Source organism: Chelonoidis abingdonii, chromosome 9 (assembly GCF_003597395.2).
Source record: "Chelonoidis abingdonii isolate Lonesome George chromosome 9, CheloAbing_2.0, whole genome shotgun sequence".
Taxonomy (NCBI): domain Eukaryota; kingdom Metazoa; phylum Chordata; order Testudines; family Testudinidae; genus Chelonoidis; species Chelonoidis abingdonii.
Genome location: NC_133777.1, coordinates 67242762 through 67265630, shown reverse-complemented (window position 1 = coordinate 67265630; position 22869 = coordinate 67242762). Strand labels below are relative to the sequence as shown.

The window sequence follows — 22869 nt, the reverse complement described above, 5'->3', positions numbered from 1 at the left end:
TTGACTCCAGAAAGGGAGATTAAATGCAAGCTGCTAACTGGCAAGATTGCCAAAAGGTTTTTTGAGCTACAAAGTAGCCTCTTTAAGGAAAACTGGTACCCTGCCTTCCTAAGGGTTGGTTTAGGGAGTCTCTACCTACAACAAGCCTAATGGGTTCTAAATGCCTTCACCATCTAGAGAGGACATAGGTCCAGCTCACAGATTGTAGCTGGAGCTTCCCCAATATGTCTAGCAACTTGGAACTCAAGCCTCCCTTCAACTGGCCCTGCTGTGTCAGCATGGAGGCAGACAGCTCCATTTGGGTTCAGGAGGTTTCATCCTCAAAGTAACATGAAAAATATCAACAGTGAGACTCATCTCTACTATCGGGTGGGGGCAGCTCAGCTTGACCATGCTGTCCACCACCAGCACCAAGAATGGTTCTATAGCATGATACTGCCCAGGTGCCATGGTGTGGAGGCAAAATAGCTTTCCTTCACCACCTGCATAACCACAAGAGAAGACTTCAAAATATCTGTATGTTTCAATCTGTTAGACTCAGCCTGGGACCCCCCTCTCTCACTGTAAGCCACTGAGATCCCAAAATACTAGAGCTGGGGAGAGGGTGTTTAGGGCCCACAATATTGACAGTTGACAAAAGAAAATCAGAAGGCAATACACTGAGTCACAGATAGAACAAAAGTCTTTCCTTGAACTCTTTGGAACCTCACAGGTTCCATGTACCCCAACAGGTAGGGCATCAAACCAGGTCCCTCGTGCCAATGGGAATGTGCACCCTGACCCTAAAGTGAAAGTGCAATGGTAAGCCCATGACAAAATTGTTGTTGATCAGAAATGATGAAATCTGCTCACTACTGTATGTTTTCCAGATGGAAAGGGGAAAATGTGGCTACTACTGAAGTTGCAGATATTTTAGGATTGATCAACTTTGTCCAAGAAGTTAGTGTGTATGGCGTGCCTGTGCCAGGTATAAATGAATCATTTGAAAATCTGGTAACACAAGATCTTTTTTTTACATAGATTACCATAATTTCATCACATACAGAGTGAACTGTACAAAAAGGCTCTCTCTCTTATGTCTTCTCTATTCTTCCTGTGCTGCATCTGGTAAACTCAGTCATTTGTGTGTGTACAATGTCTATTAGCTGCAGAGCCTTAGCAAAAACTTCCTTTTTAATCTAGTATTTGGCGAGGGATGTTAACAGGAAAGTAGGAGAGGATTTGAGATTTAGAAACCACACTAGAAGATAACTAGCCATTATGTTTTATAGCTACCAGATCTGCACTCACTGTAGAGTGAGAGGAGGGGAAATACTGTGAAAAGAGATTTTAGAGAAAAGGAAGAAGAAGGTAGTTTGGGAAATTGAGTCACCTCTCTTCAATGAGCTGAATCCCCAAAAGCAATTCTAACCAGATGTATAGTCTCTTTTGTATCACATGTACAGTTTTCTACTCCCCAGATAATCAGGTGGTCCTCAGAACATTAAATAAAGTCCCTCATCACCATTTAATCTGTGTCATGGCAATTATCATTATGTAATTTGAAGAGCACTGACATTGGATCAGATTCTCAGGTGTGTCAGATTAACCCTTAGTTGACCCAAGGGGTCAGAGTATGTAGGAGTATGTAGCCTTATACCACCTTTATGTCTCCTTTATCTTGGAGGCTGCCGGGGGCCCAAATGTCCCTCTAAGCAAGTTAGAGCAGCCTCAAGGCTGCTTTAATTTGTTCCTGTGGATGACAGATCCCAAGGGAACCACTCCACGGGACCAGGATCATTGGAGCACACTGCATTCCATCAAATGCCGCTTATGCTGCAGAGGGTGAAGAGTGGCTGAGGATCTGGCCCAGTGTGCTTGGTGCTGTGCAGGGCACAGATGAAGATGCTGTCCCTACCCATATGGGTTTGTAATCTAATAACTTAATAGAATAGAAACATTTCAGATACTCTCATATGCCATGCAATGTTGCTTACCTCATTTGCACACCTTTCTCCGTATGTCAGGTCTTGCTGAAAAGGGCTTTGTGATGGTAGATCCCAGCATGATCCATGTGGGGGGATCACAATGAAACTTTGAGGGACCCTAAAGCAAACAAAGAGACTGTCAGTTTAGAATCAGTAGCTTGTCTTACATTTGCTATTTATAGTTTTTGTGGCTCCTGTAAAGGGGGAGAGGGTAGCCTTGGGCCCATATTTGCTTTTGGTGATAGCACCAAAAGGTTTTTCAGAAAGAGCTTTTTTCCTGCTTTGAAATTCAGGCCAAGTCTAGCCTAGAATACACAATGATGTAGCTGTGTTAGTCTGTTTCAGCAAAAGCAACGAGGAGTCTTGCGGCACTTTAAAGACTAACAAATTTATTAGAGCATAAACTTTTGTGGGCCATGACCACTTCTTCAGATGTGTGTAGCTTCAATGGCTAATTAATGCTTTGGAATTAGAAAGTCTTTGTTCAAGATTTCACTCCCCGATCTTTTTCCTGAAAGCGTGAGAACTCCCAATACAATCTCTGGCCACGTCTAGACTACGCGCCGGATCGGCGTGTTAAAATCGATTGCTCGGGGATCAAAATATCGCGTCTGGTCTGGATGCGATATCTCGATCCCAGAGCGTGCTTAGATCGATTCCGGAACTCCAGCTAGACGACCGGACTTCCGGATGCGACACGGCAAGCCGCGCGGATTGATCCCGCGCGGTGAAGACAGGTGAGTAAATCGATTTTAGATATTCGATTTCAGCTATGCTATTCTCGTAGCTGAAATTGCATATCTAAAATCGGTTTAATCTCGTAGTGTAGACCTGGCCTCTGACACATCCAGTAATTCCTCTGGCCAAAGCAGGGCGGACCATAGTGGACATTCCTGATGTTTCCAGGGTAAAAAAAAAACTAAAACCAAAACCCAGAAAACCCCTTAGCCGACCCACCACTATTTCAGCCCATCTGTATTTATGCAAAAGAAACCATAATGGACAAAGAACCAAGATTTCTTTGCATTAACAACTAAAGCAAAATTAGGGTTTGTCTCTTTAAATCATCATCTTTGTTTTCACCTGCCTTTGAAATGGAGATAAACACACAATTGCCATGGGAGAGATTTCACAAGCCAGGTAACCATGTGAATAGTCCAGAGTTCCTTAGCCTCTTCTCAGATTACATTGTAGGAGATGAGGGAAATCTAGTCTAACTCCCACTCGACTTGTAAAACCAGCTAGAAGAGGTGTTAGTATCCAATTACTGACTGGCCTTATGGGAAAGCAATAGTAATTGCTCAAAGCAGTTCTCTTCTTACCACAGCATTATATAATTGTTGATTTTGTTGCACATAAACTTGTTTTTATATGCTACAAATATTTGTATTTCAATCTCTTAATGCACCTGGGAGTTAACCACACAAAATAAAATACACCAGCTCAGGGAAGAGCTAACCAATCCAGCATGTTCAGGTGCAAAAATATAAAGCTCCAAACCCCCAGACCTTTCAATAATATGAGTAAACAAATCTGAATGCCAGGTGGCTTCTTTGAGCATGTGATCTGGAAGGAGGAAGAGAAACATGCTTACAGTGGTGGCTAAATATGCCCATTGCTCTCAATAAACACATCTTTTTCTTTTGCTCTGCACTGCATTTAGCTTCCACTTTCCCTTTTTGTCTGGATCATGGGGCCTCTACACAGCCCTGTGTCAAACATTAACATGATTGCTAGCTGCAAAGCCTTTTGTGGGGATATTAGCTGTGTCTTCATGTGGCTCCATTTGTTTGTGAAAATGTCTTTGTCCTTTTTACAGTGCTACAAAGCTACTACAGAAAACCATAGGATAGGTGTATGCTTGGAGGGTATTTATGAGATTGTAGTATTGCTAGGGCTAGTTGCCCCATGGTGTTTGTGTTCCTGGGTGATAGAAATACCATGGAAAGATCAGCCCCTTATGCTGTTTTGTCCGCCCCCTGCCCCAATCAATTTTTTTCAGCAAGAAAACATCAAGAATGTAACAGATACAAATACCCAGTTATTTGGATTCATGCAGAACTCAAATGCACATCCCTTTTGGATGGTGATGAATGAGGAGAGACTGGATTTTATTCCTCTCCGTTAGGGTGATCAGAGAGCAAGTGTGAAAAATCAGGACAGAGGGTAGTGGGTAATAGGAGCCTATATAAGAAAAAGACCCAAAAATCAAGACTGTCCCTATAAAATCGGGATACTTGGTCACGGTTCTCTCCAACCTCACCCAAGATGGATGAGTTTGAGCAAAAAATCTAGAAGGAATGTCCAGAATTACAGTTTCTTGTTGACACCCACTAAAGTGGGTAGGCAACCTATGGCACGTGTGCCGAACGCGGCACATGAGCTGATTTTCAGTGGCACTCATACTGCCTGGGTCCTGGCCATGGTCCGGGAGGCTCTGCATTTTAATTTAATTTTAAGTGAAGCTTCTTAAACATTTAAAAAAACCTTATTTATTTTACATACAACAATAGCTTAGTTTTTATATATTATACACTTATAGAAAGAGACCTTCTAAAAACATTAAAATGTATTACTGGCACATGAGACCTTAAATTAGAGTGACAAAATGAAGACTCGGCACACCGCTTCTGAAACGTTGCCAACCCCTGCACTAGACACCAGATAGAGACAAAAGAGCATGGGATTATCATTTATCAGTGGCTTGCACAACTGAATAATGTTTAGCATGTTTAAAGTGATACCTTGCTTAAATTTTATCCTGCAAAGCAATTAATGAATTATGGGCCATATTTACCACTTGGTAACCCTAGTGTAAATCTAGACATTGATTTACACTGGTGTAGCAGATAGCAGAATGGGCTTCTAAATTCCTTTTTAAACAATAAGAGCCAGATTTTAGAGTGCTTGGCACTCTAGGTTGACACCAGACTTTCAGAAGAGCTCAGCTCCCACTTAGGGACCCAATAGAAGGCAGATTTTAAAAAACACTCATCGCCCAACAGTTCCCATTGTGATGCTTATGGTCAGATTGTCAAAGGAACTGGGTACCTGACATGCTGAATTATTTTAAAAATCTGGACACGTGTTTTGGTGCTTAAATGGGAATAGGATTCTCTTGAAAAAAGCTGGCTCTAAATATCTATTAACAACAAAATAGGATTGGAAGGAAAGATTCACCTGTGGAAAATATAGGTTAGTATGAAATCCAAAAAGAATCGGATGTGAAACCAGTGTAACCCTCACACAATTTGGCTTAAACTGCTCTATAGTATAATGTAAACACTGACTTTTGTGGTAGTTGCAGCTGTCAGGACCTGCCAGAGTTTGCCCTACTGTAAGCAATGCATAAGAAAATCAGGTCTAGCAGGTTTTCTATTCTTTTATGGATTAAAATTAATTCCATAATGCCCCTGTTTGAACATCCATTTAGTCACGAAATGACTGTAGGAATTTATTTTAAATATCAGGTCTGATCTCCTGTTGAAACCATTCTGTCCCGTCCTTCCCTGTCCTAGTTGTTAAAATATTTGCTGTATATTAAGTATCCTGAGTGATTTTGGAAGGGCTAGGGAGGAGGCTACTGAAGGGTTGCAGAGAAGGAAGGAGGGGAAGTCCCAGCTTCTGACTGTATCTGAACAAAACTCTTGGTAGATGGGGAGGCAGAAAAACACTGGAGATTTGTGGATCTGTAACAATTCCACATTAGGATACATTTTGTACATTCCTGAACCATTTATGCCAGAAATACCAGAACCAATTAACATAATAGCCATATTGGGTCAGACCATTGGTCCATCTAGCTCAGTATCCTGTCTTCAGACAGTGGCCAGTGTAAAGTGCAGGGGCAGCTCCAGGCCCAGCACGCCAAGCGTGTGCTTGGGGCGGCAAGCCACTGGGGGCGCTCTGCTGGTCCCGCGGCTTCGATGGACCTCCAGCAGGCGTGCCTGTGGAGGGTCCGCTGGTCCCGCTGCTTCGATGGACCTCCCGCAGGCGTGCCTGTGGAGGGTCCGCTGGTCCCGTGGCTTCGGCAGACCTCCCGCAGGCACGCCTGCGGAGGGTCCGCTGGTTCCGCCTGTGGAGGTCCGCCAAAGCCGCAGGACTAGCGGACCCTCTGCAGGCAATCCACGGAAGGCAGCCTGCCTGCCGTGCTTGGGGCAGCAAAATGCCTAGAGCTGCCCCTGGTCAAGTGCTTCAGAGGGAATGAACAGAACTGGTAATCATCAAGTGAGCCATCCCCTGTCGCCCATTCCCAGCTTCTGGCAAACAGAGGATGGATAGATTTAAATGAGACATGCTCTGTGCTCAGTTGCGTGGTTCTTTTTTTTACAGTAGAGTTCATATTTCTTCTACTTAGGGATCAAATTCACCCCGTCCATAAAACCCATGTGAAGCTGTCTGCACAACTTAACCCCAATGTTAAAAGTCAAGTTCTGAGATTTCACTCAGTCCCACCTGAGTGCAATTTCTGCCTAAGGATTAAAGTGGTGTGGGGGATCCTGCACAGGGTTGGGGTTTCCCTCAGTTCTATAAATGTATTGTTCCCATCATTAGAGATCTTTAAATAATGAAATCGCTGAGAAACACAAGTGTTGGCATTTATACAACAGGAATTTAGTTATCAACCATTATTTTTGCCTATAACTGTTCCTCTAGGTCACGAAGGCAGAATAGGAATGGCATCCATTAGACTAAAGGAGGACTGTGAATTTAATGGGGAGCAGACATACAGACACATTGTGGACTACCTACCAAATTATGCAAGACCTCGCTTTGTAAGGATTCAGGTAAGGCAGCCTTCCTACATGTCTCCTGCCTCGCTGCAAAAAAAGAGGGCACTAGTCTGTCTGCATTCTCTTCTCCCTTGTTTCTATGAGGATCAGGAGCGGCGCCAGGGTTTTTGGCGTCCTAGGCGGGCGTCCTTCCGCGCTCCTGGTCGTTGGTGGCAATTCTGCGGCAGGGGGGGTCCTTCCGCGCTCTCGGTCTTTGGGGCACTTTGGCGGCAGGTCCCGGAGCGAGTGAAGGCCCCACTGCAGAATTGCCGCTGAAGACCCGGAGCACGGAAGGACCCCCTGCTGCTGAATTGCCACCGCGGGTGGCAAAATGCCACCCCCCCCCAAATCCTAGCACGCTAGGCAACCGCCTACGTCGCCTAAATGGAAGTGCTGGCCCTGATGAGGATCGCAGTCGCTTATAATTATGCTGGCAGCACTCTAGGGTCCTCTTTCTTCCCTCGCTTATACTTGTTTTACACCACTGAGAAGGGAGAATCAGGCCCATGTTGTTTCCATTCTGCCTGGAACCAGAAAGCTGGGTGAGCACATGAGAATGCAGGATGCCTGTCATGTGTCTGAATGTATCACATGTGTCCCTATGAACCAAAAAGGTCTCTCAGGATACAGACTTCCTCTTATGTACCCTTAACACAGCGAAGGGAGCTAAGTTTCAAACTTAGGCTGTGCTGGTCTGCAAACTGCTCTTGCAGACATAGGGATCCACCCACCTGGAGCACTGCAGGCTAGAGGCCCTGACACTTCTACATTTTAATACACTGATGAACAAACAACCTCAGGCTTCCTTTTCTATATTATTCATGGTGAAAAATAATGTTTAAGCGAAACAGAGGAAGCCAATCCTGAGGGTAATTTGATTGTATGTATCTATTTATTACAAATAAAAGAATTCTCCTCTTAAGAAGACCATATACTTACTGGGATGGTTCATCAGAAGACAGACAGAGATATTAACATCCCAAACTATTTAATCCGGCCTCTGTCTTTGGGTAGCTATGCAATATAATCACATGAGGCAAACTATACTGTGCTTTGCCATCCACAACACAACCCCCAGAGACTTACCTAACCTCCTGTAGAGATTTCCCTCTCCTTCCTTTTCTGAGCGAAATCCTGCCCTTTTCACACCCCACTTCTCTTAAACTCAGAACAGGGTCCAACTGGTCCTAATTGCACCAGGCTCATTGGGAAGCCAGCAGATTTGTTTTAGCTTCCCTACTTTCCAGGAAGGATTCCCTTGGCATCACTCTGATTCCGGGAGGCTACTTTGTGCTGGAGCCCAGATGCTCAAGATCTTGGGATGGGGGATGTCATGGCTGCAAGGCACCCTTTGTGGCCTGAAAGAAGCTACAGACCCTGTCGCACCGTTTCTTTAATAGACATTAGTAAGGCCCTGATTCAGCAAAGCGTTTAAGCACATTCTTAAATGTAAGGCTTAACTTTAAGCATGTGCTTAAGTGCTTTGCTAGATCAGGCCCTGAAACAATCGTCTCTCATTAAGTTACAGATGGAACATGCATGAGTATGCTCACGTGAGTCTCCTGGCCTCGCTGCTGAAGGCCATAGAGATCTGTTCAGGATGGTGGGCAGTGCAGAAGGCCTTGTGTGGCGCACATGCTGAAACCTGCAGAAATAATTCTTGAGTAAATTTAGGTACTTGTACATTTTTGTTAGCTTGTCTCTGACTCCTAGCTATGAGGCTACAAAGCTGCATCAAATCTGAGTTCCACATCTCAAAGATATTAAATGTCTATACTACTGGAGATAGGATTTACATTTTTCTTCATGTAACTATGGCACTTGGAGAAAATGCAAGACAGTTTTCTTCTGAATGATTTGACTTTTACTGCTTTAAAGATAGCACCCACTGTTGGTTGCCTGTCAATGTCAGAGTATCCTTTTTGTTTTTTCTAGGATGCTATTGAGATCACAGCAACTTTTAAACACCGTAAAATGCAATTAGTGGAGGAGGGCTTCAACCCAGCAGTCATCAGGGATGGCCTGTATTTCCTGGATGACAAAGAAAAGATGTATGTGCCAATGACGCAGGACATTTATAACGCTATAAATAACAATAGCCTAAAACTATGAGTGTGTCCAGAAAATCATTGGTCTAACATATTCAGTTTTCAAAACACGTTAGTGCGTTTAAGAGTCCAAAAAGCTATTTTGGTGAGTTGATAAATGTTACCAAGTGCCTGTATCCGAAATTCTGTGTGATGGAGATGTTTTAATAGTGACACAATCTACATACAACTACTTTTCTTTTTCTATGTGGTCTGTGTGTTAACCTTCACACTCCCCACCTTCACCCAGGACACACAACAGGTCTGCCTCCACTTACATCTCAGGCTGACTGCTCCTTCCTCGTCCCCTCTCGAACCCAACACTTTCCACTCCCATCCCCATATCGCTCCCTGCCTCCACTGGGTCTGCTGTGCCTCTCTCACACTGCCCTTTGTGCCTGGAACAGACTCCATGACCCAGCGCACCATCATTCTTGTTCTCGTGCGCAATCTTGTACTCAAATGCTTTCCTGAGTCAGGGCCTCAAAACAGAACGGGAGAGGAAATTCAGAATTAGCAAGGCACATACACAGCTTATTAAGCAAATCACAATCAACTTGTGCTCTGACTTATGTTGTTATGTGTGTAGACTGTAAGCTTTTTTAGAGCAGGGACCTGTCTTTGATTGTCATATAGTGCCGTGAATGACTCCGTGGTGCTGTAGAAATAATAAATCAGAATGCTGTGGTGTTGAGTTTTTAGGTTTGTGTGTCCATATGCCACCCAATCTCTGCAGACACACCCTCAGAGAACTGGGTCCCTTGTTAGGCTTTTTGCCAATATACTGAAGTCACTATAAATCAGTATATGACTCCAGGTAATTCACTTTCAGGATTTGAGTTCTGAAGCAGTTCAAGTCATGTGTTACCCTTGAGCCACACCACATCACATTGTCAACTGATTTCACCTGGGGTGAAGAGCGGCCCACACATGGCCTTTGTACACGCCAAAGTCGTACTGGTTTAACTATACCACTAACTAAAGCAGTACAACCTTTCCCTCCCTACCCCACCCCACGTGTGGTGGCAGTTGTACCAGAATAAATGTACTTATACCAGTATAGCTTATTCCAGTACAGGAAGGGGAATAAGCTATACCGGCGTAAGGAACCTTTATACAAGTATAACTATGTCTACATTAAGGTGTTTACTGGTATGACTGTATCAATTTAAAAAAAATCATACCCCCTAACCAACATTACTATACAGGTACACAAAGTGTGTGTGGATCAGGCCTAAGATTACTGTCTTATCTGCTCTCAGAACCTTGGATAAGATGCTCTAATTAGTTTTTCTTCACTGTAGCAGAGATGTTCTCGCTTTAAAGTATTTTTAATGCACCGAATAATAAATGTGCTAAAAAGGACTGATTTTTATAATACTTCACAAGAATTTTCCTTGCCAGCGTTACAGTGGGGCATTAATAGGGCTGTGTGGAAGGCTGGTGTCTCCATAATGAAACATGTTCTTGGGATGGGTCAAGTTCTCCTAGGGTTAAAAAGCCAGGCAAACAGTTTGAGAGAAACACTGGACAGGATTAATAGGCCAAACGCTGCCCTTGTTTATATCTGTACAGCCCAATTTACCCCCGCAGGGAGTGGGTGCAGGGAGGTTCGCCTCCACTGGTGCTGCATGGGTGTAACTCAGGCAAAATGTGGTTTTACTGACCAGAGCTGGTGCTAGCTCATTGGGAGCCCTTATGCAGGAATATTCTTGCCCCATCTCCTCCCCACACACAACAAATACTAATAATTAATAGGGTGCCTGCTTGAGCTGCTCAGGGCCCTAAGCAATTGCTTAGTCTGCTTATGCCTAGAGCCCTGTGTGGAAACAAAATTTGTATCTGCATCTGAGCCGCACTCCGCAAAAATGATCTGTGGATACCCATATCTGGATGCGGATATCTGTGGATATAAACCAGATATCCACGGATTGGCAGGGCTCCTTCCTAGGTTGTGCTGGCACATGTTCCAGGTGCCCAGCAGTGGTAAATTTGCCTGGAGTAGGGTTTGCAAAGGTACAGGCTGCCCACCACCCCCACTACCGTGAGGGCCTATAACTAATTGAATAGATATGCAAGCAGGCCTCCTGCAAAACCCTCCCTGACTTGAAGCTGCCTTTGTCTGGCAGCCCCTCCTGGGAAGGGCAGCATGAGTGAACTCCTCTCGCTGGCACAGTGTGGAGGAGCTGTAAGCATCCCCTGCTCCCACAGGTGTGGATCAGTCCCAAGAACTTTTCAATCGAAATCAAGCCACTGGAATAAATGGTCCAAATTCAGAGCTGAGCTACACCCCATGCATTCTCATTGAAGCCAGTGGGATTACACCTCGTTTAAATCAGCAATGAATCCAGACTGCTAGCTAGGAACAGCCTTCTGACAAAGCAGACATTAACAATCCAAAATCTAATTCAAACCCCACCACAGTGTGGAAGGAGGAGCTTCACAGAACAAGTTTAAGAGGTTTATTTGTCATTTTAATCAATAAATACACACTGTGTTTTGCTTTGGTACAAGCACAGGACTTTTCTTAATGATCATTCACATTGTTTCTCTATCAAACATGGTAGCAGGTAATATTGCATATGAATAAGCCAACTTTGGTTCTCTTCCACCTAGGGAGGCCAATCTGTTTCACCTGTTAAACAATTGCTTGCAGAGGACAGCAAGGCAGCTGAATGCCACACTGAATGCTGCATTCGGGAAAGCTAGGGACGCTGTAGAACTTGATCAGTTTTCTGAAGGCACTTTTTTTGAGCATCATGACCTCTCTGGGCAGCTTGGAAAGGATTTTATCGCCGGGGTGAGAGCCATTTTTCTCAGAGGCTGCTGCCTTTGGGTGGCCGATGGTTGGCACACTGTTGCAACTCAGGGAGCGGGCTGTCTTTTTCTTGTCTTGTACAGATAAGTAGCTGAAGAGGAAAGAGGATAACTTATGTTGGGTGACATCTGGGACATCTTCTGGAAAGCAGTCATCCAAAGGATCCACTTGGGCTTCCAGGCGTTGGCTGACCACACATGTAGTGGGACTGACTGCTAGCTTTTTAGGCTGCACTATTATCTTTCTGGAGGGCGCTTTGTGTTCGCCTACCTCCGTGTGAAACGGAGAAGTATCATTATCTGCCATAGGACTGGGGTTACTTATTATGTTGGGGATTTTGGCCCCATCAGCAGAGTTGCTGGGATGCAGCATGTAATGCTGTTTAATGATTTGGGTTGCAGTTTGTTGGATGATGTGCCAGTCTTGCAGAATGTCCTCTCTGGTTGTGAACTGAGATGTTACAGTAAAGCGGATGATGAACTTGTCATGAATGGTAGCTGGAATGAGGAAGAGGCGGCCAGATTTACTCAGTTCTTTCAAGACTTTTTCTGTCAACCAGTTAGGACCCTGTTTTAAAAATATATAAGAAGAAATGTATATTACAGTGGACTTTGCATATTAGAGATCTACAACAGTCTGTAACAATTGCTAGTGATCTTGTTACATTCCTTCATATAACCCTTACCCATAGCAATCAAGCTGGAAGACATGATGCTAGCTACTGCTGATTCATTCCAAAATTAATATGAATAATCATTATCTTTACCTTTAAACGAAATACAACCAATCCGAGGTGTCTCTTGGCGGGAATTTCAAAGAGGGGATCACTTCTGACCAAAGATTCAAAGTATTTGGCCATCTCAGTGCCCTGTAATTTAAATTTTGTTTTAAAAGTGGTTATTTCTCGTGAATGACAAATAATGCATAAGACGCAAAATTAAGTAGATAAATAAAGTCAACTCCGTTCCCCAACCACCACCTCACACACCAAATGCCAAAAACACTGAGGTTCTCAGCTTTGCAATGTAATAAAGATTTCATCCAGTTGCCAACATGTCTGGCCTGATCATTCACCGCCTGATCCACAACCCATTGAAGTCAATGGAAAGACGGTGACTTCGATGGGTTGTGAATCAGACCCTTACAGATGAACCTTGATATCTGTACAAAACTTGAATGAATGGGCTTGGCTGGGGTTTTCTGGAGAAACACTGGAGAATGGAATCTGTCCCCATGCTTCTGGGTTGTGGATCACCAGTAGAGACACTCCACAGCTGATGCTGTATCATACTGTGGCTTCCTGTGCTTACACTCAGGGGTTTAGGCCTGTAGATTTGCATAGTTGTAGACACACTGACCCTTGCCTATTTCCAGAACTATCCCCACATTGTTCCAAAGAAAGCCTCTGTAGAGTCCTGCTGTATGGAGTGCAGAGGGGTTTTGGATCCGCTTGCCTGGCCTCTTCATAACTCAACCCCCTCCCCATGGAGAGTCTTTGTGTTTGTGGAGGATTGAAAAAAATATTTTGTCTGTATGTCCCATCCTGTGACCCTGTTTAGGCAAAACTCCTAGCAAATCCAATGAGAATTTTGCCTCCCTAGGAACTACAGAGTCAAGACCTCTAACAGGCTAAAAGCAGTATACATTTTTCAATAGCATTTGGATATACACAAACTTTATGTGTGAGAGGATCTCTGCTACCCAGCCTCACATCTGTGTTTAATGGGTCAGATGCTGAAAAGCAGTATCAATATGTTAACACTTGTCCTGTTAATTCACATACATGTCTGACGTGGGCTTGAAGCTTTTTCACCCCAAAGGAACGAATCACAAACCAGAGCTTCAAAGAGCGAAACCGACGACTCAGTGGAATTTGCCAGTGCTATGAACAAAACAACAGCACATCAACAAGCTGATAAAAAAACAATTTTAAAGAGAGTCCCACTTCAGCATAATAGAGTGTGGTCCTGTACCCCTCTTCTCAGGTGAGTGATCCTTACTCAGACAAGGAGTTTGACCTGATTAAAAAAGACTGTGGAAATTGGCATAACAAACAGTCATTAAAGGAAGATTCTATGTAGTTATTTTCCCAGGTGTTCTGAAAAACCATTATATTTTGGCTACCACACTCAGATATTACAGTGTACCAGACTATATTTAAAAGAAAAGAAACTATATCAAAGAATCCACAAAACTACATGCCTCCAAATTAACCACCAAAGGGAGCAATGTATGCTAATTAAAGAAATAAACTATACCATACCAAGAAAGAAAACAATTGCCTTTTTCAGGACCTTCATGAGCACATAGCTGAAACACTGGTCTTACAGAATATTATTTTTGTAACACGGTATTCAGTTTTAGTTAGCTAGCTCTGAAATGATTTGCTTCTTAGCTCTCCACCATCACCACCAGCTGCATTTAAAGCCCAACGGAGTTTTAATTTATCTTATTATTTTACTGCTGTTTCAAATCAAGGAATTTCCATTGTTTAATTGTTGTAGGTTAGAGTAGGAATAAGCCCCGCAAACATGTAAAAACCCCATCGCCTGGGACTGTTCTGACAATAAATTACACGGAAGTGACCTCTTTCTGGCTGAGGCAGTGGGCTAGATCCTCAGCTGATGTCACTTAATGTAGCTCCAATTAAGTTAACTGAGCTTTACTGATTTACATCAACTGAGAATCTGTCTCAATATCTCAGTACACACAGACAACAAATGTCCAGGGCAACAGAAGACTGTAATATCCAAGAGTTGTTTGATTAACCTGACTTGCGTCTATATTTATCACTTCTAGCTTCTATATTTGATCTAGAAGAGTTTCTGTGCAATTTTACTCTCAATGCAGACTTACTGCCAGAGCTCATGTTACGCTCCCCTATTTAAACTGTATTTACACTTCACTATGATTGCTTCTATACTCTGCATTACAGATATTCTTATCATCGCATGAAACAAGCTCCAGGAGTATTAGGAATCTGGCAATTTTGGTTCAAACATTCTGTAGGAAATGTAAAGTATTGGTTCAGATGGCTACTTACCATGAAATCAGTAGCAGCCCCTGAATTGGCATGTCTGAGGTAGACGGGATTAACACTGAAGGTTTGCTGTAATTTGTATTTGTCTTTGACCCTATCAATAGTAGAATGAATTGTACTTAGTAAAAAAATTCCTCAGAGGAAGACTTTGCAATTTGTATGTTATACTTCGAGTGTTACTTCCCTTTGCTTGTTTTTCTCTACTCACCAGAATGCAGTACAGTCAAAGTGAACCATCATCCATTTGGAAGGATTGAAAGTAAAAGAATCTGCATATTCGATGCCATTCAAAAATAATCGAAATTCGGGGCAGAGAAAGGCAGTTCCTGCATAGGCAGCATCAATATGAAGCCAGAGTCCCTCAGCGGCACCTGGAGAAATAGAAAGTATGTGTGTGGGGTCATGGGGGCTCAATAAATTAACATGTAGCTTCTCCATTCTGGAGAAGTAGGCTTACATTTTGTTAAGGACACAAGAGAAAAGAGTTTGGAAGCAAGACAGACCAGTTCATCTCAAAGATGTTTCTGCATCACCTAAATCCACTGGAAAAGATTGGATCTGGATGGGCCCATCTCTTCTCCACAACAGAACCTTGGCTAATCCTCCCCACTCTGTAAGGCAGCCTCTTAAAGTTTGAGGTCCTGTCATCTGTACTGATAGTGAGTGAAATTCCTCATCACATCCCCACCACAAAGCCAGAGTCGGGGGATCCCAGCAGAATGGAATCCCCACCCAACCAATGGCAATGTAAGCAGCAGCGCACCAGTCTCTCTGCACCCACTAATCAGAACCTGGATTGGAGCAGGATCCACAATCATTTCCCACTCCTTTGAAACATAGACCTAGTGGCCACAATGATGTCCTGCCATCCCCTACTTTCAAAACCTCTTCCAGAGTGGGACATCCATGGAACCTCTGCTAGTGGGTGAATTTCATGCATTTTGAATAGGACATATTTTAATGGCTTGATTCAAACATTGCAGACATTAATGGAGAGATTCCCATTGACTCCAAAGGTCTTTGGATCAGGCCCTAAAAGTTCAGCTGGATAGTGGTTTCCTGTTTGCTCTTGGCTCCACAAAAAATCCCACAGTTGCCTCCTTTTACTGCCTGTATATAATCTTATGGTTAAAGAGATGCTTACAAATTGGACCCAGCTCTGATAGACAGTCAAAAGCACAGACACCAGTTGTACCCAACGTCGCACAAACCTGGAAGAAAACAAAGACTTGTCAAGATGCGATATTTAAATAAACTTTTTTTTGACCCACCCATTCAAGAACTAATCAGAACTAAGAATTCAGTCAGAATGGAAATTGTACCTTCTTATTTGAATAGACCAAAGTGTAAATTATTCACATGTATTTCTACCTTGAATTTGTTGTTGTTGCCACAGTAGCAAAGTGATTCAGACACATTTTTACATGGACAATAGTAATACACCAATATGTCAGTATCCGAAAGCAGAACTTACAAAGACAGGCACTAGACCTTGGTTTCTGTCTTCTTCGATGGCTTTCTTCAGGGCTTCGCCTCGGAGGGCAAAGTTCTCATCCACAGGCAGAAATTTCATCTTCACAAGAGCAATTAAACCAGCCTTTTCTACTGAGGAATGAGCCTAAAAGAACAGAAAGTACTGCTTAGAAATACAGCTCCCTCACTCTATTCCCTCCTCTGGAGACGTCGGAAGGAGAGAACAGAAATGGGCTTTACAGTGTGCCTGAGAGGATAGCAAATCTGGGCACAGATGAACCAAAGGAGAAGAGAAAGTTCCAAAAACAAGGGGCCCTTACCAAGAACATCCCTCTCATTTATAGTGAGGGAGATCCAGCTCCAGCATCTATTCTATGGCAATATGTATGTTCTGAGGAAACAGATGATCTCTCAAGTGCTGTGCTCTGGATGGAGTACATGGGAGGTTTGGCCAATAGTGGGAAGGAAGGCTAAATGCAGGAGTGGGAGTCAGGTGAATGGGGATCTCTTAGTGCCACTAAGAGATTAAGAAAGGCATTTCACTTTGCTGTAAAAGCGTCCCCTCTGTAAAATGGAAACACTACCACCCACCTCAGGGTTCATTCACAGCAGCACAGTACTTTGCTACTGATATAAAATTGAAAAGTGTTATTATTCAGTCTGATAACACAGGAGCTAATTTGTTTATTCATAACAGTGAGAACCTACCTGATCAGATGCATAAGCAACAAGACGAGAATTCAGTGTGGACTCATCAGTATCTGGCTCCAAAACCTTCATTTCCAGAATTTTGTTTTTTCTCGCTGCTAGCAGAGCAATCAAGGTTGATTCACTAACAGTGCTCTGCAAAGAAACAGCTGCTTATTAATTGCAGAATATCCGGAATGTTTTCCTCCTTTCTTGCTAGTTTGGCAAGGATTTGCTAGTCACTGAAGCAATCATCTTATCCATCCCCTATTTTATTTCTGCCACAAGTTATTTCATGTGCAGTGGAACCCCACTTATTTTCTCCATTGTGCTGCTGGTCTCTGTGGACCAGCAGCAGAAAGTGATGCATTTTGAATGCTGTGTGCTTTGAATGAGCAGGAGAGCATTAACAAGAAAAAAAGTACTGTACATTTTCTTTTGGCTATAAAGTAGTATAGTCCACAGAAATTATGGGCCTGGATCAAGGCCCACTGAAGTCAGTGGAAGTTTTTCCATTGACTTCAGTGGGCATCAGAGGAGGGCTTATGGAAACAGTTAAAAAATGCAGGGCCTGATCCTGCAATTCTTACACATTCAAAGTACCCAGGACTTGAAGTAAATGGGGCAGGGTTACTGGCATGAAGAAAGGTTGCTAGAGAAGTGTCCACTATCCCCAGGTGGTTTCACATAATTTTGGAGCATACAAAGATGATGTGAAATGAAGAAATCAGGAAAAGTTATGTTGGGCTCATTTAGCAATAACACAGGTCCAAAGAGAAATAGCTCCTATATCGTAACTCAGGGACCCATCATGCAATGGTGCTACATAAAAATAGGATTTTAAAATTACGGAATGTAACCACATTTAGAGTTAAAACGTTTTGCCTAATATATACCCTAAATCTCCCTTGCTGCAGATTAAACCCATTGCCTTTGGTCCTACCTTCAATGGACACGGAGAACAACTGATCAGTATCCTCTTCATAACAGCCCTTAACATATTTAAAGACTGTTAAGTTCCCTCTCAGTCTTCTTTTGTTAAAACTAAACTAGACTTTTTTTTTTTTTTTAACCTTTCCCCATAGGTCAGGTTTTCTAAACTTTTTATCACTTTTGTTGCTTTCCTCGGACTCTTTCCAGTTTATCCACATCTTTCCTAAAACGTAGTACCCAGAATTGGACACGGGACTCCTGGAAACTTTACCTCAGGTAAAAACTTCCACTAATTTCTAAAGGGAGGAGTTTTGTTTGAGCAAAGGAATAGCCATTCTGAAGTGTGCAAATCAATTCTGCAGAACACCCACTGAGCTCTCCTACCTGTAATACTCCTCCTCCCTGGCTGTCTGGGTGATGGTGCAAGAACGTATCTGGAAGGCCCAGCATTTTCGCCAGCCAATCCATTACATTCATTTCCAGTTCTGTACAGGCTGGACTGGAGGCCTAGAAATTGGAACAAATAGACTCAGTCATGTTTTAATCTCTCTGATAGTAAACCTCATACCCTATGTTTTTCTTAAGTGACAATACTACAGTTTTTAAAATATCCACTGCAGTTGACTAGTTTGGATTTGACAAGCCATGGATTGCTGTGCTAACATTCATGTCCAAGAAAAATGGGAGGATATCCCATATATCCCAAAGTTGTTACTGGCACTTATGAGAGAGAAGCAATGGACTATGGTTAAGGCACTAGGCTGGGACTCAGGAGATCTGGATTCAATTCCAAGTCTGCCAGGGACTTCCTCTGTGACCTTAGGCAAGTTCCTCATCTGTAAAATATGTTTAATAACATTTCCTTTTTCCCTTCCTTGGTCTGTCTTGTCTGTTCAGATTGCAAGCACATTGGACAGCATCTAGCACAGGGGTAGGCAACCTTATGGCACACATGCCAAAGGTGGCACATGAGCTGATTTTCAGTGGCATTCACACTACCCAGGTCCTGGATACCGGTCTAGGGGTCCCTGCATTTTAATTTAATTTTAAATGAAGCTTCTTAAACATTTTAAAAACCTTATTTACTTTACATACAACAATAGTTTAGTTACATATTGTAGACTTAGAGAAGGAGACCTTCTAAAAATGTTAAAATTTAAAGTGAATAAATGAAGACTCGGCACAGCACTTCTGAAAGGTTGCCGACCCCTGATCTCATCACTCATCACAATAACTTTTGATCACTTTTGGGACGTAAGCCTCCATGCTGAGAAAGGGTGATCTCCAAACTCCCACTGACCTAGTCTAAACCAACGTAAGCCCAAGGGAATTGACAGGGACTATTACTAGAGGTTGCTGTGCTACTTCCATACCAAGAGCAAAGAGAAACCAGAGCAAAGAGATCAGATTCCTTCCTAACGGTTCATTTTTGCCATTTTGCCTCTTAGGGCTTGTCTGTACTTGCAGGTTAGCACACATTAAGGTAGTTTAGCTTAGCCCCAGTTGGGTTAAACTAAATAAGCACAAGGCTTTTAGGGTTGCCAACCCTCCAGGGTTGTCCTGGAGTCTCCAGGAATTAAAAATTAATATTTAATTAAAGATTGTCATGTGATGAAACCTCCAGGAATACGTCCAACCAAAATTGGCAACCCTACTCTTGTTCCAGATTAAGAGTATCCACACATGAGTCATTTAGGAACAGTTAAATCATGGAACAACTTTATGTGTGCACAAGCCCTTACTGGTGTATCATCCTTGCTCTTGCTGCCATTCATTGAAATTATGACATCTAAAAATTGGAGATTCTTCTTTTTAAAGCAGTTTTATATTTTAGTTGTGCAAACAGCTTAAACCGGTTTGAAGTAAATACATTAATTTCTTGATTCATAGATTTTAAAGCCAAAAAACACCATTATAATCATCTGGTCTGGACTTCTGCATAACACAGACCAAGGAACAGCATTTCAAAACTATATAAAACCAACATTATTTACCCATGTGAATCCCAAACAGTTAATAGCATCAGCCAGCATGTCCCCCAGCAGGGAAGGCCAGGAAGTAAGAGCTGGAAAGTAGGCGTGCATATGTGGACTCTGCCAATGGACAACCTAGATCAGAGGATGCAGAGAAATTATGTCCAGAACAATGTCAGAGAACTCTGAACCAGACATACAAATTAAAACAGTGTGGTGGGAAGGGCTAACCACTCCATGCTGAAGATCTGATAACAGCAAGTTTCAACATTAACAGCAAAAGAGCATTGTCAAAAGATAGTAATATGCAGTAACTAGATAAACTCCAAACTAAGCCAGAAGTATTTATCTAAATTAAACATACAGCCATACATTTTCAAACAGGAAATAATGGTCCTCTGGCAACCATCCATTACAGTAACGTTATTTTACATCAGATTATTCAGGGAGGCTTATAATTGTATTTTATGGAGTTTGCTGCAACTTGTTGATTTCACCGTTATTGAATTGCAATCCCATGGATCTTCTCCCCTATTAGAATGCCTGTGCTAGTTAATTAAGTAGAGTTCACTATGAACTACTCATTTCCAGGGTGCAGATGTTCACACTGGATGGTAATGACACTTTCCTGAGTCCGGTTCTACTCTAGTTCTTACCCCAGGCATGATAATCTTCTCAATGTCTCTGAAGATGTTGTCCCATCTGTCTGGCTCTACAGGGGCACTGTCTGGTAGCTGGGCTCTCATGTAACCAGGCTGCACATCTGGAGTCACCCGTCTTTCTCTCACGTTGCTAAGATACTGGCAAATGTAATCCACCATTTCTTTCCCTGGAAGAGGCAGGATGTGCCCTTTGAAGTCAGGCCATAGGAACAACAGCACATAGCAATTCACACACACTCTTTTGCATTTGATAGGGCTCAGTTATCAAACTTCTCAATGAATAGCTACAGTACTGAATACAGTGGACACTCCAGAGCCATCAAGGCTTGGAAAACTTAACTGAGTACATTAAAAGAGCCATGTTTCCCCCCTGTAAGTCAGCTGCTTCTTGTTCTGTATCTCACACGTCTCTTGGGAGTGACCCAGTGACGGCAAATCTTGAGTGATGGATTTTGGCTTTCAATGGTACAGTGGCATGCGTCCTCCCGAACAGTGGCTGGAAACTCTAAAGTGCCTTGGTCTCAACCCCTAACTCAAGAGCAGGTCAGGAAGACAAAGGAAAGCTACTGATGTCTGTAAAATGCTTAACATGCCAACTACATTGAAACCTACACAAAGGACCCCTGTGCTTGGCAGTTGCTTCTCTTCAGTGACCATTTTAAAGTAGCCCCAGGGTTTCCAGTACAGATTGTTAGAGTTTAGTTAAAAATGCATCTCTCCTCAGAAGCTGACTTTGGCTAGTGCCTTGAGAGTTTGCTTAAGACTCTCTCTGTCCCCAGGAAGAACCTCCCTTGATAGCATTTGCTTAGCAATATGCTTGTTTCATTGCCCATATAATAAAAGATCACCAGACTCCATTGTAGAAGTTTCAATTACTATACTCAGTTTATAACAGCCTTGTGGACCTGTACTCTCCTGTTCCCCTAAGAACACACACAGTGCACACCACAGCTGAGATGCATTTGTGAAACAGCCTCTCAAAGGCAAAAGGTTTCTAAATATTCCTCATGAAGGAAAACAGCCTTTTCTCTAGAAAAGGCAGGGAGCCCAGAGCCAGGAGACCTGGGTTCTGGTCCCAGCAATGAACTGGCTCTTTCTGTCAATGGGTCAGACATTTAACTTCTCTGTGCTTCCATGTCCCATCTGTAAAGTGGCCTAGAGCCCTTTGTAGCATGTGTGTAAAAAGCTCTGAGATCACAGATGAAGAGAGCTATGTCGGTGTTAAGTATCAGACAGTATTTCTCAAGCGCCTTGTAAGTTGGTGCAGTGTCTAATCACTGATGGATATTCAGATAGTCTCAACCTCAGCTGAAATTGGCTGAAATGGTGTGTTTCAGAGAAATAAAGATCATGCTCAAACCTTTCATAGTCCTCTCTCTCTCCATGCTGGTCAGGGACTATCCTGTCACTCCCTGAATGCAATCACAGCTCTGGACTCCTCCACTTGCTAGACACTCTCCCCTTCCTGAGTCAGCCATGAAGTGTGCCTAAATTTTAAACTATATGACATGTTCTAATGGGCCTGAGCTATGCCCTGATTTACACCTCTGCAACCACCCTGACACCAGCAGGGTTTCATGGGGTGTCAATCAGGCTGGCAGTTGGCCCATGGTACATAACACAACCCTCTCCCATAAGGTTATTCTAGACTGCAGGGCTACGGACCATTGCCGTAGGCTGCTGTAGTATTGTATTTATAACGGCAAGGAAATGATCTGACAGCAGAGCCAGCCTCTGAAACTCCTCTTTGGAGGGATATTCCACCCAGTCTCTCTCCTGCTGCTTTACAATGTTAACTCCTGTTAACCTGAGTTAACACACAGTGTCAGCCTGCTTGGGTATGTGTGTGTAAGTTCACTTCACAGTTTGCAGAAACCACTTGGACTGCCATGCTCCACTCTCAGCCCCACAACAGTTCTCCCAGCAAGCAAATGCCTCCCCCCTCACATACTTTGATAGCCTGGACAGGTCCGCAGGAAGATCTCCCTCACTCACCTCTCTCTCTGTACTCCTCTGGTTCCATGATGGCTCCTTCGAAAGTCACCCCCTCCAATCTGGGCTGTGAATCTCCAGTTGGCTGCAGGCAGCTCTGTCCTCCTCCTTCACTGCTGCCTGCTCATCCTTCCGCCTTTATACCTCTCTTTATCTGCCAGACCCACGCATTTCACAGAAGGGTTAACGTAGGCAAAATTAATGCAGTGGGAACTATGTATCTAACTCCTCCCCACTGTGATTCTCAGAGTGTGTGTGTTTTCCCTGCACCCTTTTGATGTTTAAGATAATTTCCTCCAGATGATTTGTTTCTGCATTAACCCTTTTTACTATTGGGAATGCAGCCTTGTGTTCAGTCTCTGTCAACAGCCACAGAGTAAATCACTCTCCATGAAATAAACCACACACACGTTAATGTACAATTTGGACAAGGATGCGGGATGACCAGGATGGTTCCAAAAGCAG

General features: G+C 43.2%; 2 protein-coding genes across 2 annotated transcripts in view; one reads left to right on the top strand and one right to left on the bottom strand.

Moving 5' to 3' along the window:
• Positions 1 to 10191, top strand: part of SLC27A2 (solute carrier family 27 member 2) — a 38509-nt gene extending 28318 nt beyond the window's left edge. Inside the window, exons 8-10 of the mRNA XM_032790585.2 lie at positions 870 to 967; positions 6624 to 6754; positions 8675 to 10191. Coding sequence (XP_032646476.1) covers positions 870 to 967; positions 6624 to 6754; positions 8675 to 8851 — 406 coding nt within the window. The 3' untranslated portion in view covers positions 8852 to 10191. The remainder of the gene's footprint in view (positions 1 to 869; positions 968 to 6623; positions 6755 to 8674) is intronic.
• A 1082-nt stretch (positions 10192 to 11273) lies between these two features.
• HDC (histidine decarboxylase) lies at positions 11274 to 22587 on the bottom strand. The gene is made up of 12 exons (XM_032790621.2): positions 22408 to 22587; positions 20407 to 20579; positions 19772 to 19885; positions 18162 to 18284; positions 16866 to 17000; positions 16159 to 16302; positions 15829 to 15895; positions 14893 to 15055; positions 14688 to 14778; positions 13428 to 13526; positions 12411 to 12512; positions 11274 to 12211 (listed from the first exon to the last, which is right to left on the bottom strand). The coding sequence occupies exons 1-12, from the start codon at positions 22433 to 22435 to the stop codon at positions 11465 to 11467; spliced, it is 1986 nt and encodes a 661-aa protein (XP_032646512.1). The 5' UTR covers positions 22436 to 22587; the 3' UTR covers positions 11274 to 11464.
• Between the last annotated feature and the right edge of the window lie 282 nt (positions 22588 to 22869).